Source organism: Oratosquilla oratoria, chromosome 4 (assembly GCF_046742065.1).
Source record: "Oratosquilla oratoria isolate Oo_2021 chromosome 4, ASM4674206v1, whole genome shotgun sequence".
NCBI lineage: Eukaryota > Metazoa > Arthropoda > Malacostraca > Stomatopoda > Squillidae > Oratosquilla > Oratosquilla oratoria.
In genome coordinates this window covers 45799792-45817291 of record NC_134780.1, presented here as the reverse complement: position 1 = coordinate 45817291, position 17500 = coordinate 45799792, and the positions used below count along the sequence as shown (strand labels likewise).

General features: G+C 39.9%; 1 protein-coding gene across 1 annotated transcript in view; it reads left to right on the top strand.

Annotated features, from left to right (window-relative positions):
• Positions 1 to 17500, top strand: part of LOC143024850 (acetylcholinesterase-like) — a 309456-nt gene that overhangs the window by 272718 nt on the left and 19238 nt on the right. The window contains exon 4 of the mRNA XM_076184143.1: positions 12314 to 13880. Within this exon, the coding sequence (XP_076040258.1) occupies positions 12704 to 13880 (1177 nt within the window). The 5' untranslated portion in view covers positions 12314 to 12703. The remainder of the gene's footprint in view (positions 1 to 12313; positions 13881 to 17500) is intronic.

The following is a 17500-nucleotide window of genomic DNA, read 5'->3' as shown; positions in this document are numbered from 1 at the left end:
CTTCCTCTCTCTCTCTCTCTCTCTCTCTCTCTCTCTCTCTCTCTCTCTCTCTCTCTCTCTCTCTCTCTCTCTCTCTCTCTCTCTCTTCCTCTCTCTATTAGTAAAGATTAGGAACCAAAAAATATTTGAGGGATTTGGTAGATAAATGCCAGACGATAAACCGACCGACAAGCAGACCTCTTCATGAAGTCGACTTGAGCTTCGCGACTCATCACAACAAACGCACCATCTGCCACCGACAACCACCTGTCCGGCTAATAATTAACCCAGCTTTCCCATCAACCTCAAGTCGCATAACACCCTCAACCACATAGATCCAGCCCAGAGACGAGGCGAATGAGAAGTAAAACGTGACAAAAGACAATCAGCCTAACGACTCCAAGATCAAACGTCATCTTTGATGACGACATTGTTTCCGTTTTCTATTCTTCAAACGAACGTCTAAATTTTCAAATCAAATATATAACTCAGTCGTTCTTCCAGTAATTAGCACCAATTAGCACCCTTTGTCTACGACCTTTGCCTCCTGTCCTTTGTTGTTGTAGTTGTTTTCTAACTTTTTATTTTAGGCGACCCCAATATGATCCTTATGATATGACCCCATTAATTTATTTGTATATGTGTTCATATATATGACTAGTTGTTGACTGTAAAAAGTAGGGGACAAGTATAACAAATATATGTGTAAGAAATCTAATGTAAGGTTATAAAAGACAAAGTTAACATCATAGTTATTGTACTGAATTCGTATAATTTTGCAAAAAAAAAAAAAAAAAAAAAATAGCGCACAAGATGTTTTGGCGACCTCAGGGTTTGGAAACAGTGTTCCAGTAAAAATAAAAAATAATAAAAAAAAATAAAAAAAAAAATCGCGTAGGCGATGCCGGGGTCAAATGGTGAGCTATTTGGAGTGTACTGCACTCTGGGAGTGGGAAATTGTTTCAATAAAAGTGGGTGGAGTCAGTTGGATGTGAGAGTCCTTGAAGTAACAGCACGCAAGCGATTGCACAAACAAACAAACAAATACAGTCGCAGGATATTGCCATTCCCTCGTATACAAATAAATAAAAAATATAATTAAATTAATCAATAAATCAACCAATAATAAAAAAATAAGTAAATAAATAGATAAATACATAAATAAATAAAAATTAATAAACAAACATTCAATATATGTATAAACGGGTAAATGAACAGACTTTAAGATAAAAAAAAATTAACAAAAAATAAAAATTCAACTTAGATTAATTGTTTAACTAATCAGTTAATTACGAACCAAGTGAATGAATAAATTACTACATAAACAAGTGAACTGGTATGTAATTAGATAAATAACCGAATTAATAAGCAACCAAATATGTTCGTAAAACATCAGTAGTAATACAGTGCCGGGATGGAAATCCAGTGGTGTCGCGATCAATTGAAATCCCATTCAGTTCTGAGTGTATCCTTAAACAAAACAAGAATTAGTACGTCACAAGTGAGAATAGACGAATAATCCAACATTAATTCATTCATTCTTTTTTTTTTTTCTCTCTCTCTCTTCTCTCTCTCTCTCTCTCTCTCTCTCTCTCTCTCTCTCTCTCTCTCTCTCTTTCCCTCTCTCTCTCTTCCTCATTCTCTTTACGTCGGCCAGGCTGTGATTTTTTTTTCTTTTCTTTTTTTCGGTCTCAGGTCATCAGTTGGCGCGTCCGCATCGGGAGATAAATTTCCAGACAAACGAAAATATTGACACCATTTTTCTTCATTTATGCATTTGATCAAAACTGATCAGAAACTCGAGATGAAAAGTAGTTTTACTAGATTTCCCGTGAAATTTATGCCGGGCTATGCGAATCTCATCTAGCCTAACCTAACTAAACTATTCTAACTTAACACCAAAATGTTCTGCGTTAAAATGGCCGTAATATGGATTACGTCTTGCTTCACTTATTTAACTATTTGATTTTTTTTTCGTTTTTATTTATTTACATGTTTTTCGTTTCTATTATTTTATTACTATGATCATGATTATGATTATGGTAATCATGACTGTTATTATCATTATTACTATTATTATTACTATTACTATTGTTATTATTTTTCATATACGCCGGTGTCTCGTGCATACTATTTCTTTTGTAACCAACATGTCTCCTACTGTTTTGTTTTATTGTCTGCTATTTATCTCGCTTAATATCTTTGTCCAATTTCCATTTAATTACACAGGAATTTTCGTCCTTCTGTGTTCACGTAATATCCACATTTGACATTGCTGGCGGTCATTTCCGTTTTTCATACTTTACTATTTATTCTAATTTGCTTTATTTTACCCTCCTCCCCCCACCTCCAACTCCACAGTTCCTTCATAATGAATTACATTCACAGAGAAAAAAATATATAAGGGCTTATCTTTTCCTGTAAAGAAAGAACGACTTGAATACATCGATTCGTTTTTGTTTTGTTTTTTCATCGTTTATCTCACCCTGCCTGAGACGACATGCATATCAGGTCTAAGAGTTCTCTGGTCCTTCAGGCTTTTTCAAAATGGTTAAGGCGCCGGCACACTAAGTTAGTATGCTATTTGATTTTACTACTTCATTTGTGTAGAAACAACTTTGGTTAAAATATTCTAGACTTCCGTAAGACTATCTCAACAATATGTCTCACATTCGTATAAATTCAACTTCTCTTAGTTCGTCGTTCAGCTTCTCGTTACACGACGCAAGAGTAATTTGACATTTGGAAATTTGAAAACCAAAAGATCGTAACCAAAGATGTCCCTACTCAAAGTAACAAAAGTAAGTAATATTCTAGAATATGTCTTTATCCTTCCTTCGGACTTGTGCATCTGGTGTTCATGACACCACTGACAGAGATTTCTGTCTTTGTGACGACTGCAGTACCAGTTATTAGAAAACGGAAGTCGACCAACAAGTTTTCGCGGGAAATGATATTCAAATATTGTTTTTAGATCGTCTTGACGATAAGGGATTATTAATCAATCCGTAAACGAGATTATGAGGTGAAATAACAGATAATGAAGCAGATAAAGGAAAATTCTATCAATCTAGACTTTGAAAATACTCCAATCAACTCCAGACAACTAAACAATACCCCCTCTACCCTCTTCTTCTGGAATGATGAAGTTAGAATGAGTTAGATTCCTTTAGGTTAGGTTATGCTAACTTTCAAAAAGAAAACAGCGGGAAATAAGGTATCACTAATATAGAGAGTAAGGTAGATATTCATCATATAAGTATTTCTGAATACGAAATTACGAGGCTAAAGAGAATTACACGCACACACACACACACACACACACACACACACACACACACATATATATATATATATATATATATATATATTTATATATATACATATATTATATATATATATGTATATATATATATTTTCTTCTTTTTGTCCCTCCACTGTTTGTTACTAATTCCAATTTCTCTGAGGTTATAATTTCTCTCAACACCCATTAAGTGTAATGATGACAATAGTAATAACATGTGATCGCAGACTCTTTGGGCTCCTCATTTGGTCCTGCTGCAGGTTTCTCTTCGGGCTCGTCCTCGTGGCTCGAGCTGCTGAGGACAAAATGGTCAATTTTTGCATACGTCAGGTATTTTGTCCCTCTTAGTGTTCTAATTAGATAATACTTATTCCAGAGTGGATTAGAGGCAATATTTAACAAATTGGTAATACTATAGGTAACGATAACATCAACGGTACGGATAACAATAACAATAACGCCACGTATAATGTATCAATAAACATAACAACACAGATAACAACAACGATGACGACAAAAGTAATCATAACGAGGCCGCAGGTAACAAAAAAAAAATTATAATGACACAGGCTTTGGTAATTTGTAAAACGTTTTACTGTAAATCAATCGCACTGGAGCGTTTTATAGTCAATTAATTTGTTGTGATTTTTTTTTTCACAGATTTTGGTCAAAGTTGAATTTCTAGTTTGTTTCGTTTATTTCAGACAGACAGACAGACAGACAGACAGGCAGGCAGACAGGCAGAGAGACAGACAAACAGACACGCCTACTGATACAGTATATAGAACGATAGATATAGTGATAATTTTTGTGAAAATTTAAAATAGAACGGCTGACGTAAAAAAAAAACTATTATAGAAAACGGGAACCAAATGAAGACAATAAACAGAAGCTTAGGAAACATAAGGGAAAGACGAAGAGAAAGGAAGGACAGGAGAAGAATAAGAAGGAGGAGGAGGAGAAGGAGAAGAAGAAAAGGGGAGAAAAAAGACAGACGAGGAAGAGAAGAAAGAGAGGAAGGGGACGAAGAAGAAAGACAAGGAAATAGAGAAGGGGAAGGAAAAGAGAATGAAGAAGAGGCAGTGAAAGGAGAAGAAGTAGAAGGAGAGAAAAAGAAAAAGATGTAAAATAAGAAATGGAAGGAGAAAAAAGGAAGAGAAAGAGAGGAAGAAGGGAGATGGAAAAAGGAAGAACAAAAAATAAAAAGAAAGAAAAGGGAAAGTTAAAAGAAGAAATGGAAGGACAAAATGAGAAGACATAAAAAAGAAAGAGAAGTAAAATAAGAAAAAGAAGCAGAAAAAGAGGAAAGAGAGAAATAGAAACGGAAATGGAAAAGTGTAAGAGAAGATGAAAGGTAAAGACAGGAGGAAAGAGAGTACAAAAAGGAAAAAGGAAAAATGGAAGAGGACATGAAGAAGAGGAGAAGGAGAAAGGGAAGAGGAAAGTGAGAGGGAGGTGGAAATGGACAGGAAAAGTGAAGGAGAAAGAGAAAAAGAGAAAGAAAATGAAAAAGGAGAGGAAAGAGAAAAAGAAAATGGGAAAGAGGAGGGAGAAGAAGGAGAAAGAAGAAAACAGAAGCTAAAAGAAAAGAAGATGGAGAAAGAGGAGAGGGAGGAGGAGGAGGAAAGAAGAAACGAAGTAGGAAGAGGAGGGGAAGGAGTTGGAGGGGGAGGAGGAGGAGGAGGTAGAGAAGATAATGATGACACAGAAAAGAAACAAATCAGAGACGATTATTTTCTAATTATATGTCAGTTTTATTTATATGAATGCATGCAATTAGACGCCATGTTTCTGTAAATTACTGTAATAAGCTCCAACGCGACATTGCAAAAATTATTAATCATTTTCTTTGATTGCATATATAATCGCGAGGAAAACGGGAAGGAGTAAAATTGGATAAAGCAGCGAAGCAATATATTTGTTGGTATCATGATTACCTGAAGAAAACGTGGGGGAAGGGCGACGGTGTGTGACTTTAAGCAATGTGTGTGTGTGTGTGTGTGTGTGTGTGTGTGTGTGTGTGTGTGTGTGTGTGTGTGTGTGTGTGTGTGTGTGTGTGTGTGTGTGTGTGTGTGTGTGTGTGTGTGTGTGTGTGTGTGTGTGTGTGTGTGTGTGTGTGTGTGTGTGCTTCTGTGTATTTGCACATGCATCCGAATGAGTGACTGAGAAAGAAAGAAAAAGAGAGAGAGAGAGAGAGAGAGAGAAAGAGAGAGATTCACCATGGTCTTTGGTCGCATGCAGACCTCTTGAAAGACAGCAATTACCCCTCCATTGTGAGAATTACATAGTTCATAGTATATATATATATATGTGTGTGTGTGTGTGTGTGTGTGTGTGTGTGTGTGTGTGTGTGTGTGTGTGTGTGTGTGTGTGTGTGTGTGTGTGTGTGTGTGTGTCTGTGTGCACGTACATCTCTCTCTCTCTCTCTCTCTTCTCTCTCTCTCTCTAGCTTATAGCAACAGTTGACGGCATCATACCATATACACCTTCCAAGTCCAAGAAACGCCTCTGCCGAGCGCCACGATACTGGAAACAAGTAGGGCCGGAGGTGAATAAGACTTAATATGCACCACGTCGTTAACTGCGGTAATTTCGTCCAAAGTTGGTTTAAGTCCTGGAAACTTGGAAACGCGGAACTCGGATAATATGATATGCAATCCAGGAGTAACTTTTGTGCAGACACCAGTGGGAATTCCAGAAACGCGTGAAGTCCCCGGTGTAACATACCCGGGGGGGAAAGTTGTTGGAATATGCTCGTGTTTGCTGTAACTGGGCAGTTGGCGGGCGCATAGAGGACCCGTCATCAATGTGTGTATATATATATATATATATATATATATATATATATACATATATAAATATATATATATATATATATATATATATATATAGATATATATATAAATATATATACACACACACACACCCGGGGGCTTTAAAAAGTTCGTGGAAAAAGGACAGTATAAAAAAATTGTTTCAGTTATGATGTTTATTTTTCACCATATGCTCCATTAAGGTCAATATACTTCTGCAAACGCTGATACCAGCCTTTAAGTCCGTCTGAGTAGAACTGAGGATCATGTGATCTGAACCATCTCAGACCAGCTCTTTTCACATCTTCAACTGATGAAAAATTTGTATCTTTCCATTATTTTTTAAGTTTGGTAACAAAAAGAAGTCGAATGGGGCTAAATCGGGGCTGTAAGGGGAATGTTGGATGATTTCCCATCGAAATTCACGTAACACAGCTCTTGTCTGCCGAGCACCGTGAGCGCGTGCATTGTCGTGGTGAAGAGGACGCGTTGATGCAGGTTTCCAGGGCATTTTTCCGAGACTTTTTTGGACAGTTTTCTCAAAACGCAATCATTATAAGTAGATGTAATTGTTTTCTTGTTTTCGAGGAAATCAACAAGCAAAATTTCCTCTGCATCCCATATGATAGTGGCCATATCCTTTCCTCTTGAACGCTCAGATTTTGCTTTGACTGATCTACTTCCACCCCGGGGCAGCCATTGCTTTAATTGAATTTTGTCCTCGGGATCGTACTGGTAAGCCATGTTTCATCCCCTGTCACAATTCTCTGCAGAAAAGCTTCAGAGTTTTCATCCCACTTGATCAAAATTTCCATTGAAAGATCTGCCCTTGTTTGCTGCTGAACTGGGCGCAACAACCTAGGGGCCCATCGAGCAAAAAGCTTGCTTAGCCCCAAACTCTCTACCAGAAATGTGTGTGCAGAATCCATGGAAATATTGTGTGTATCTGCTACTGATTCAGTGGTTATTCGTCTATTCTTTTCAATCATGTCGTGGACAGCATCAATTTTTTTCTCACAAACTGACGTTAATGGCCTGCCACTGCGGGCTCATCTTCAATTTCGTTTCTTCCACCTTTGAACCGACTTACCCATTTGTAGGTTGTTGATTTCTTTGGGGCATTGTCACCATAAACTTGTTTCAGAGCGTCAATGATATGCATATTCTCCCAACCGACTTTCACCATGAATTTAATGTTAGTCCTGGCCTCGATTTTGGCGGATTCCATGTTGCTTGAATGGTGTCTTATTTCCAAATGGCGGCGATGCGTCATTACCTGCAGTTATGGGTTCATGTTTGAGCTTGTTATAACACGTTGGTACAAAATGTCCAGGAGCAATAAAATCAAATTCCTTCCATATAATTTTTAGTTATGGACTTTTTCCACGAACTTTTTGAAGCTCCCTCATATGTGTGTATATATATATATATATATATATATATATATATATATATGTACATATATATATATATATATATATATATGGAGGTGAGGTGGCAAAATGAAACGTTAAGGCTAGAGTATGGAGCTTTATTCAGAACCAGACGTTTCGACCTCTTGGGCCTTCCTCAGTGGACTGAATACAGAATAAGAATCAAAGTCCGTCACCAGCTTACATGGTGATCTGACGACCCTGCATGACCTCACCCCGGTCACGTTGTCCCCCCACACTCACCGACCGCCAGTTGTGCGGACGTTTGAGCCCAGGACATAAACCCCTTACGAGAATTTGTGGTTTTCTCGGTGGCAATGTGTGCCGCCTCCAAAGCTTTCCTTTTCTTTTTTCCCATTTTCCTATGTATAACGTGGGCTTCCTTCCAGTTTGGCAAATGATTTTCTTCCTCTATATGAACTACTAGGGCATTTGATGTTCTGTGATGTTTCACATCCCTCTTGTGTTCTTCTAATCTTCTGTCCATGCCGCGTCCTGTCTCACCGATATATACTTTCTCACAACCTGTACAAGGAATTCTGTAAACAACGCTTTAATTTTCTTGCAAAATTTTTGTATTTCTGATGTTACTAAATTTATTCTGGTGTTCTTTAAAAAATTACTAATTAATGGTGCGTATCTAGAGTTAGGAACTGAAATAAATATTTTGTCCTTGCTGGTGCTGTTATCTGTAGCTGTTGTGCTCCTTTTCATAATTTTGATGGCTTTGTGTTTTAATTTTATAATTTGCCAAACTGGAAGGAAGCCCACGTTATACATAGGAAAATGGGAAAAAAGAAAAGGAAAGCTTTGGAGGCGGCACACATTGCCACCGAGAAAACCACAAATTCTCGTAAGGGGTTTATGTCCTGGGCTCAAACGTCCGCACAACTGGCGGTCGGTGAGTGTGGGGGGACAACGTGACCGGGGTGAGGTCACGCAGGGTCGTCAGATCACCATGTAAGCTGTTGACGGACTTTGATTCTTATTCTGTATTCAGTCCACTGAGGAAGGCCCAAGAGGTCGAAACGTCTGGTTCTGAATAAAGCTCCATACTCTAGCCTTAACGTTTCATTTTGCCACCTCACCTCCATATATATATATATATATATATATATATATATATATATATATGTATATATATATACATGGATATATATGTATATATACATATATATTTATATATATTATATATATGTATATGTATACTGTATATATATGTATATATATATATATATATAAATTGAATCGTCAATGACGGCGATGTCAATCAAATAATACCGACATTTATACCCGAACTGGAACCCAGACTTGCGCTGAAGCGAAGCCGACGCTCTACCGCTCTCCCTCAGTAGCTCAATCGGCAGAGCGTCGGCTTTGCTCTTACGCAAGTCTCAGTGCGAGTCCGGGGACAATTGTCGGAATTATATATATATATACATATATATACATATATATATATATGTATATATATATATATATATACATACATATATATATACATACATGTATATGTGTATACATATATATATACATATACATATTTCTAAACAGAAATGTAGTAGCACATTAGTAAATTACACACAGGAACCCACAGTCGGAGAAAGAATAAACTTCGAATAAAGAAAAATCCTATATTTCGGCTATCAACTGTAGCCCTCTTCAGGAAAGTACATAAGATAGAGAACAGAGGGGACTTATAAACTACAGTAAGAAGAGATGTGGACAGTTGACCTCACTCAGGCGCGGGGCAAACTGGGGTGGCGGAGGAGGGAGGAGGTGAGGAGAGGGGAGGATGTAGCGTCCGCACTAACTTGCTTACTGCTACGCGTGAGTTTATGTCAGGTGTCCACTGCCCTTTAGAAATATTAATATTAGGGCATTCCTCAATTAATGCTGATTCGACTATTTTCCTCCTGAAACCGCAGTGGGACTTGAACACTAATCTGGCCTTACCCCAGTCGAAAGAATGATTCTTATTTTTGACATGAAGAAATACAGCCGAATTTTCTTGCCCATACCTAATTGACCTTTTATGTTCTGCCAATCTAGTGTTCAGGTCTCTCCCGGTTTGACCCAAGTAAACCAAATCACAATCTTTGCAGGGCAAACAATAAACACCAGGTGACTCAACTTCCTTCGGTTTTTGTTGAACGTTCACAATTTGCTTACGCACGGTGTTAGGATAGTGATAGGCAATAGTGAGACGTTCATGAGGAAACAATTTAGTAGAAGAACTGATGGTATTATTAAATGGAATTTTTAAAATGTCCTTAAAGGAGCGGTGAAAACTTGAGGGGACGGAAGTTTTAAAATGGTTGGCCCTAGCCTTACTGAGGGCTTGATCCAGAAACCAAGGTGGATAAGACAACTTCTCATAGGATTTTTCTTTATTCGAAGTTTATTCTTTCTCCGACTGTGGGTTCCTGTGTGTAACATATACATATATATATATATACATACATGTATATGTGTATACATATATATATATATATATATATATATATATATACACGCATACATATATAAATGTATTCGTATGCAAAACTATAGGTACCTACATCCACAAACATTTGATTTATAAACATGTACCTGTTTTCGCTACCTTGCATAGGTTTGGGCTGAATGTGTGTGCATCCGAGCGTTTGTCTACTCACAAAAGGAAGGCAGAACTACAAATCAAAATAAAGTTACTCACGCCTCTCCCCTCAAACGCACACAATACATAATCCTGGTTTTCCCATAGCCTAGTCAAGCCCTGTAATATCATTGTTGACATCATTAGTTATACATACATACATACATATATATATGCCAAAGGATTTTTCCCCCTTACAAGGGAGGTAGCCAAAAAACAAAGGCATAGAAACCACTCCCACCCATTCCATCCCAACATACTCCACTCCCCTCTACCCTCTTCCCTCCCTCTTATCTTGGCACATCATCATTTATGACGTCATCAATTGTGCTATCTATGATGTGATGTTATCTCCAGACGGCGATTGTCTTCTTGAATGAGCTAAGGCTTTTCTTGTCACTTGATAAAGGCAGAAACCGGCGGTCAGGTTGGAAAAGAATCAGAAGAGACCTAAAGCGGGGATGTGTTAGATCACCAGATTTGTTCAACATCTACGCTCAATGCGTTTTCTATGAATGCGACCAACAATGTATAGTGAGCGAAGGAGGCCAAATAGTGGATAATATCAGTTATGCATATGATACTGCTATATTCCCTATATACCAAGGTCCTCTTTCCTATTACAAGTTAAGTATCCATCCAAGGCACGCACCCATCCACACTCAATCCACTCCTATTCACCAGCCATTATTTTCCTCTCGTCTTAGCTCCTCGACACTGCTAAAAGCGATCAAGAAATGCAACAAATCGTGAACAAAGTGACAAAAGCCTTGAACATGGCCTGAAGCTATTAGAAAACAAATGATGGTAACAAAAACAAACATTAAAGATTCTTTTAAACGTATATCAACACAAGTGGGTGAACAGAATGATGAACAGGTAGAATTTTTTTTTAAATGTTTTGGGAGCTATCTCACGGATATTAGATGTAAAATTGAATTTAGGAAAAGCGAAGAGGTGTTTAAAAACCCAGCTCACCAGAGTAAGATATTATGTAATCAAAGGTTTGATATCCAGCGTTACACACTGTTAGTCCTAATGCATGGAGCTGATCTATAGACCCTCAATTAAATAAATTAAAAGAATAAGAGAATAAAAGCATCATGTTAATGTTGAGCATCAGGTGGAGAGAATATTGAATATGGAAGCACTACCTTTAGTTGAAACACCATAGAAATTCGATTTTTTTTTTTTTTTTTCAAAATTTGCCAATTTGGACACGCCATACGAAGATATACCGTTTTTTCTAATTTGTTATTCAAAGCGGCCGAAAGAAGAAGGATAACAATAAGGCATAGAAGAACACTGATGGGTTTTATCGAAGAAAGAACTAAATTGGACAGAACAAGGAATAAGATAAATAATGTCTGGACCTTCCATTCCGCTCGTCCCCTCCTTTTGAATCGCCTCCCTAATCCCTATCCCAGCTTTATACTTTCTGGTTGTCTCTTTCATCAACACCATCCTCCCTCCCTCTCACTCTCCATCTCTCTCTTTCCCTCGTCCTCCCTTCCTCTACTCGCTTCAGAGCCTAAGCCTAATCCTCCTTTCCGCTAATGTAGGGCTGCTCTGAATGCGCTTATCTGGATCTTCTCGAACATCTCTTCCCGGAAGTGCAAAGGGCGTATTATACGTTGCCTTCCGAGGATCCTACGGACGCTTGGAGCGTATTTGCCAAAATAGAAAAATAAATAAAAGAGTTGTGTCCACGCACGTTTCCATGACTTTCCGGGAAGGGGACGGGAAGAAATCACGCCACAGAAACGTACTCAAACTCTTGGCTGTTCTCTAGTAAGACCCTGAGACCAGGTTTGAAGGACCTGGTCACGGGGTTTGAAATCTGCGATGTGCCTCGGCCTTATTTCACGACTAAATTCCAAACCCAATAGGATTGTAAATGGACAGACTTTAGCAGAACAGTAAGTCAGCATCATTCTCGAAACATATTCCGCCGATGCTCGTGTGTGTGTGTGTGTGTGTGTGTGTGTGTGTGTGTGTGTGTGTGTGTGTGTGTGTGTGTGTGTGTGTGTGTGTGTGTGTGTGTGTGTGTGTGTGTGGCTATTCTCACAACATTATGAAGAAATAAACGTGCACATTTCGTATATCATCATAACAGTAATTGACTTTGATTTCTTGTTTCTTGCAGACTCTGCCACCAGGAGGCCGGTGACCCCAAAGACGTCATCCTGACCTGTAACCGGGGAGACGTGAATTCCGGGCCATCCACTCCGGTTCAAGCGAACCCGGACAGCCCCGTCTGGTAAGAGACCGAATGAGGATCCACCTCGAATGTATGCGTCAGAAGCATCCTCCATGTCCTGTCAACCTTTGACCACACTCCCGAGGGTGAAATCTACGCCTCGCTGTCTTCCTTAGTCCCACAATTAGCGAGACGTCAAGGAAGGTAGTAGTGACCTTCCTGAAGACTGGAGAGGAGTCTTTTCTGCGTGCGAGTCAGGGTGAATGTAAGCTGAGCTTTGCGCCACTTCAAAATAAAAAAAAATTCTAGGTTCTGAGTTAACAGGGAGATCTCCTGATGCCTCGCTACTACTTCAACTGTCCTTTAGTCATGACGTGCGCGAGGTTCCTGGCGCTGGCCGCCTTCGTCTTGAGCGTGGGCGTGGCCAGCGAATCTCCCAACAGCCTCATCAACTCCTCCACCCTCGAAGTCAACGAGCCGAGGAGCGAGGACAAAGGCGAGAAGGTCAAGCATTCGAGACCCCACGACCCTCTGGTGGTCCAAACACGAAACGGCCTCATCAAGGGCTTCCAGAGGAGGGTAATGGGGAAAAATATCAACATCTTCTATGGCATCCCCTTTGCAAAACCTCCAGTCGACGAGCTGAGGTTCAAGAAGCCTGTTCCCATTGACCCATGGGTTGGGGTGCTCGAAGCCACGAAACTCCCGAATTCCTGTGTCCAACAGCCCTACGAGTACTTCCCAGGTTTCCGAGGTGAGGAAATGTGGAACCCGAACACTGCCCTGTCGGAAGACTGCCTCTACCTTAGTATCTGGACCCCCGCCAGCCTCATGGAGGCCAACCGGCCACCAAGCGAAGTCCTCGTGTGGATCTATGGCGGAGGGTACATGGGAGGAACCAACACTCTGGACGTTTACGACGCCTCTTATCTGACAGGGTCTACGGAACAAGTGGTCGTCTCCATGCAATACCGTGTAGGGGCTTTCGGGTACCTGTACCTGAACATGGACGAGGCACCGGGGAACATGGGTATGTACGACCAAGCCCTCGCCATCAAGTGGATCAGAGACAACATCGAGTACTTCGGCGGGAACCCTGAACGCATCACTCTCTTCGGAGAGTCTGCCGGGGCGGGGTCCGTTTCCCTCCACTTGCTCTCGCCAGTCTCCCGGCACCTCTTCGACAGAGCCATCCTCCAGTCAGGTGTGGTCAACTGTCCTTGGTCGGTGATGACGGCAGAACGAGCTTACGAAATCGGGCTTACTCTGGTCGACGACTGTGGATGTAATTCGACGCGATTGTCCGAGGCGCCTGAAGAAGTCATGGACTGTATGAGGGATGTCGACGCGGCCAACATCTCCATCCAGCAATGGAACAGTTACACGGGAATCCTCCAGTTTCCTTCGGCGCCGACCATCGAGGGTGTCTTCCTTCCCGACGACCCAATCGAAATGCTCAAAAGAGGGGATTTTAAGAAAACAGAAATTCTTATTGGATCAAATCAGGACGAAGGTGAGTAATCACGATATTTCCCAAGACATTATGGTGTCTTTTTCCAAAATTCTGTATAACTTAGATATTCACTGCCATAATTGAATTGCTTCGATGTAGACATATCATAAATGCCTAATTGATACATTGAGTTGTTGATTAGTAAAACAGTTCATGAGATATCCATCATCAAAATCATACGTCCGAAAAAATTTCAATATATATATATATATATATATATATATATATATATATATATATATATATATATATATATATATATATATATATATATATATATATATCATATATGGATAGAGATAGATATATACACCCACTAGTGATTTACCAAATAGAATAAATTACTACCCAGTTGGCATTCAACAATAGATGACAGGAATATCAGATGACACAAACTTACAAGAAAACCAGGACATTGGCGCCAGTCGACAGCCACTAGCTGTTGTCAGGCGCCAGTAAGTTTGGCAGACGGTGCCAAGAGGAAGAAACGACACAGGAGTCAGTAACAGAGCTGGGCAGCGGCTGTGACGGTGAGCAGCCTGCGAACGACCAATTGCCGCTTGACTGGCCGTTGACAAAAGAGCACAAACGAGACCCGGAGAGGCTTTGTGAGTCTTCGAGAGGCCTTTGTGAGGCTCCAGGCCGACGTCGCGTGCCGCCTTTGGGTCGGAGCGTCCGGCGGAAAAAGTAGCTTTCCCGCCCCGGTGGCCGTCTTTGCCAGACCTTCGCAACATCATCCCTCTCCCCCACCATCTCCCTCATTCCCTCCCCACCACCGCTTTTACCGTCAGTCTCCTCTCCGTACCTCCTCCCAATCCCTCCCAAGTATTTCAGCTGCCTTTTCTTATTTACTGATCTCTCTCTCTCTCTCTCTCCATTCCTCCCTCCCTCTTTACTCCTTCCAATCCCCCCTAACTGTCAGTACCTTTTGATCTTCATCCAACCTCCCTATCCCAGCTCCCTTCTTTGCAAATCTCCTTTTCCCAAACCCTGCCTCTCCCCTTCTACCTTCTCCCCCCCCCCCCACACGCTCAACGTCACCTGATCCTTCTTTGTTGGCGACTTTTTCCCCTCCCCCCCCTTTCCTCTATATCCCTTCCTCTGCGTTTTACAAAATCAGTATTTGTTTTATATTTCGCCAGCTAGTTACATTTTGACCGAGTAACAAAAAGAGTTAAAACCTATGTCGAACCCAGTTTTAGCTAACCCTGTTGCTGCACTTAACCATTTAATATTTATTCTAACTGTCGGCAGCCAGTTTTACTAGACAGAAGGAGACACCTGACGAAAAAGATTTTTTTTTCTAATTCTTTCGCACCCCACGCCCCGACAAACTCTCTTTCTTCTTCAAGACTCACCCTTTAGTCTTTTCCCATCTGTCATTGTAAGGAAATCACCTGGACTTGTCTTTCTGCCGCCGGGTAACTTTATTCAGTCTGGGGAAAAAAATCTGCGTAATTGTTCTTGTTGTTCTTATTGTTTCTTCTTCTTCTTCTTCTTCTTCTTCTTCTTCTTCTTCTTCTTCTTCTCCTTCTTCTTCGTTTTCATCTTTCTTCTTCTTTTTCCGTCTTCTTTTCTTTTCTTCTTCTTCTTCTTTCCTTCTTTTTCTTCCCTTCTTCTTCTTCTTTCCTTCTTTTTTTACCTTCTTCGTTCCTTGTTCTTGTTCTTTTTCTTTCCTTCTTCTTTCCTCCTACTTTTTCTTTCCTTTTCCTTCTTCTTCTTTCCTTCTTCTTTTTTCATTCTTCTTCATTCCTTCCTCTTGTTCCTCTTCTTTCCTTCTTCTTCTTCTTCTAGTTCTTCCATCATCCTTCTTCTTCTTCTTCTTTCCTTCTTTTTCTTTTTTCCCTCTTTTTCTTCTTCTTCTTCTTCTTCTTCCCTTCTTCTTCTTCCTTTCTTCTTCTTCTCCTTCTTCTTCTTCTTTTCTCCTTTTTCTTCTTCTTCTTCTTTCCTCCTTTTTCTTCTTCTTCTTCTTCTTTCCTCCTTTTTCTTCTTCTTCTTCTTTCCTCCTTCTTCTTCTTCTCCTTCTTTCCTCCTTCTTTCCTCCTCCTCCTCCTTCTTCTTCTTCTCCTTCTCTTTTTAGTTACTTCTTTTTTCATTCTTATTCTTTTCCTCTTCAACTCTCTCCAGAAACGGGGGCGGGGGGGTTCTTAGATCTCTTGAAGAGATGGGATGAAGCTTTTTGCCTTTTCAAACAACTGCTGTAGACCTTAATCCCAAGGAACTAAACGAAAAGGAAATCTAAACCCCTTCTGTTGAATGTTAAGAAATTTTCAAAACGGTTCTCTTATGTGCGAACGACTCGTAAAATACGTCCACGTTTTAAGAAACGGTTAGAGAACTTTATGGATGGGGATGACAGGTGTTGATGGACATAGAGCTGCCTAGTGTAGGCCTTATGGTCTCTTGCAGTCTACTTCATTCTTACCAAATCCATGTATGGTGGTCACGTCAATTCTACGGGAAAGCGACCTCAAGCTACAACATGTGGCTCCCAAAGTGTGGGCGCGGCAGTCGATCCCTTGAGGACCTCACAAGATTATTATGTGTTTTGTCTTGACTAAATCATCTTCTCAACTCACATTTGTAAAATAACGTTTCCAGAAGTCTGCCAATAATTGATTATCGTTGTAAGAGGCTACTTCCTCTAATGTTTTTCGTCAGCGGTTTTATAAAGGGCTAATGGAGAAATCGGTTTGATTTTTTTTCCCATGCCATAAATCAATGAAACCTGTAAGAATCAGGATCCTGTGGGGAAGGCGGGGAGGGTGAAAGGGCAGGATGCCACAGAAAAAATTAGAAAAGTTCAGGGTACCTTAAAAAAAAAAAAAAAGACTGAACGACTCATCCGAATTCTTCTTTCCCGATCCGCTTCTGATTCTCACCTACACACACACACACCTAATTTGTACCCATTCTCTCCCGTTTCTTTGTTCATATTCATTCTTTATATATATACATATAAATATATATATATATATATATATATATATATATATATACACATACATATATATATATATATATATATATATATATAGATATATATATATATACATACATATATATATATACATACAATTTTTTTTTCCAAGCTCAAGAATGAGACCGCACAAGTGAAAGGGCGAAAGAACAAAATAAAAAAAAATCGAGAGCTATACAATCAGATATATAGGTAAAGGGATATATAGATACCCACAGAGATAGATAGATCTAGAGAAAGAGAGCGAAAGTGAGCTAGAGACAAATATATAGACATAAGATACACACGCACAGTGTGTGTGTGTGTGTATGAGAGAGAGAGAGAGAGAGAGAGAGAGAGAGAGAGAGAGAGAGAGAGGGGGGGGATATCATAGACTAATTTCTCAATGTGATCCATCCCAGAGCTAAAAAGAACCACACTGATGACCTAAGACCACCTACAGAGTCCCATTAACGGGGACGAATACACACCGGCAGCGGACATCTCGTCCCGGACCAACCAACCCATTAAGGACGATTCGCCACTTTAGCCAAACGTTAACACGAGCCTTAACATTCCGTTATTGGCACAGAAACCACGTTCGATATTTGTTTATTTGTTTGTTGTTATTTGTCTGTTTGTTTATTATCATTTGCTTGCT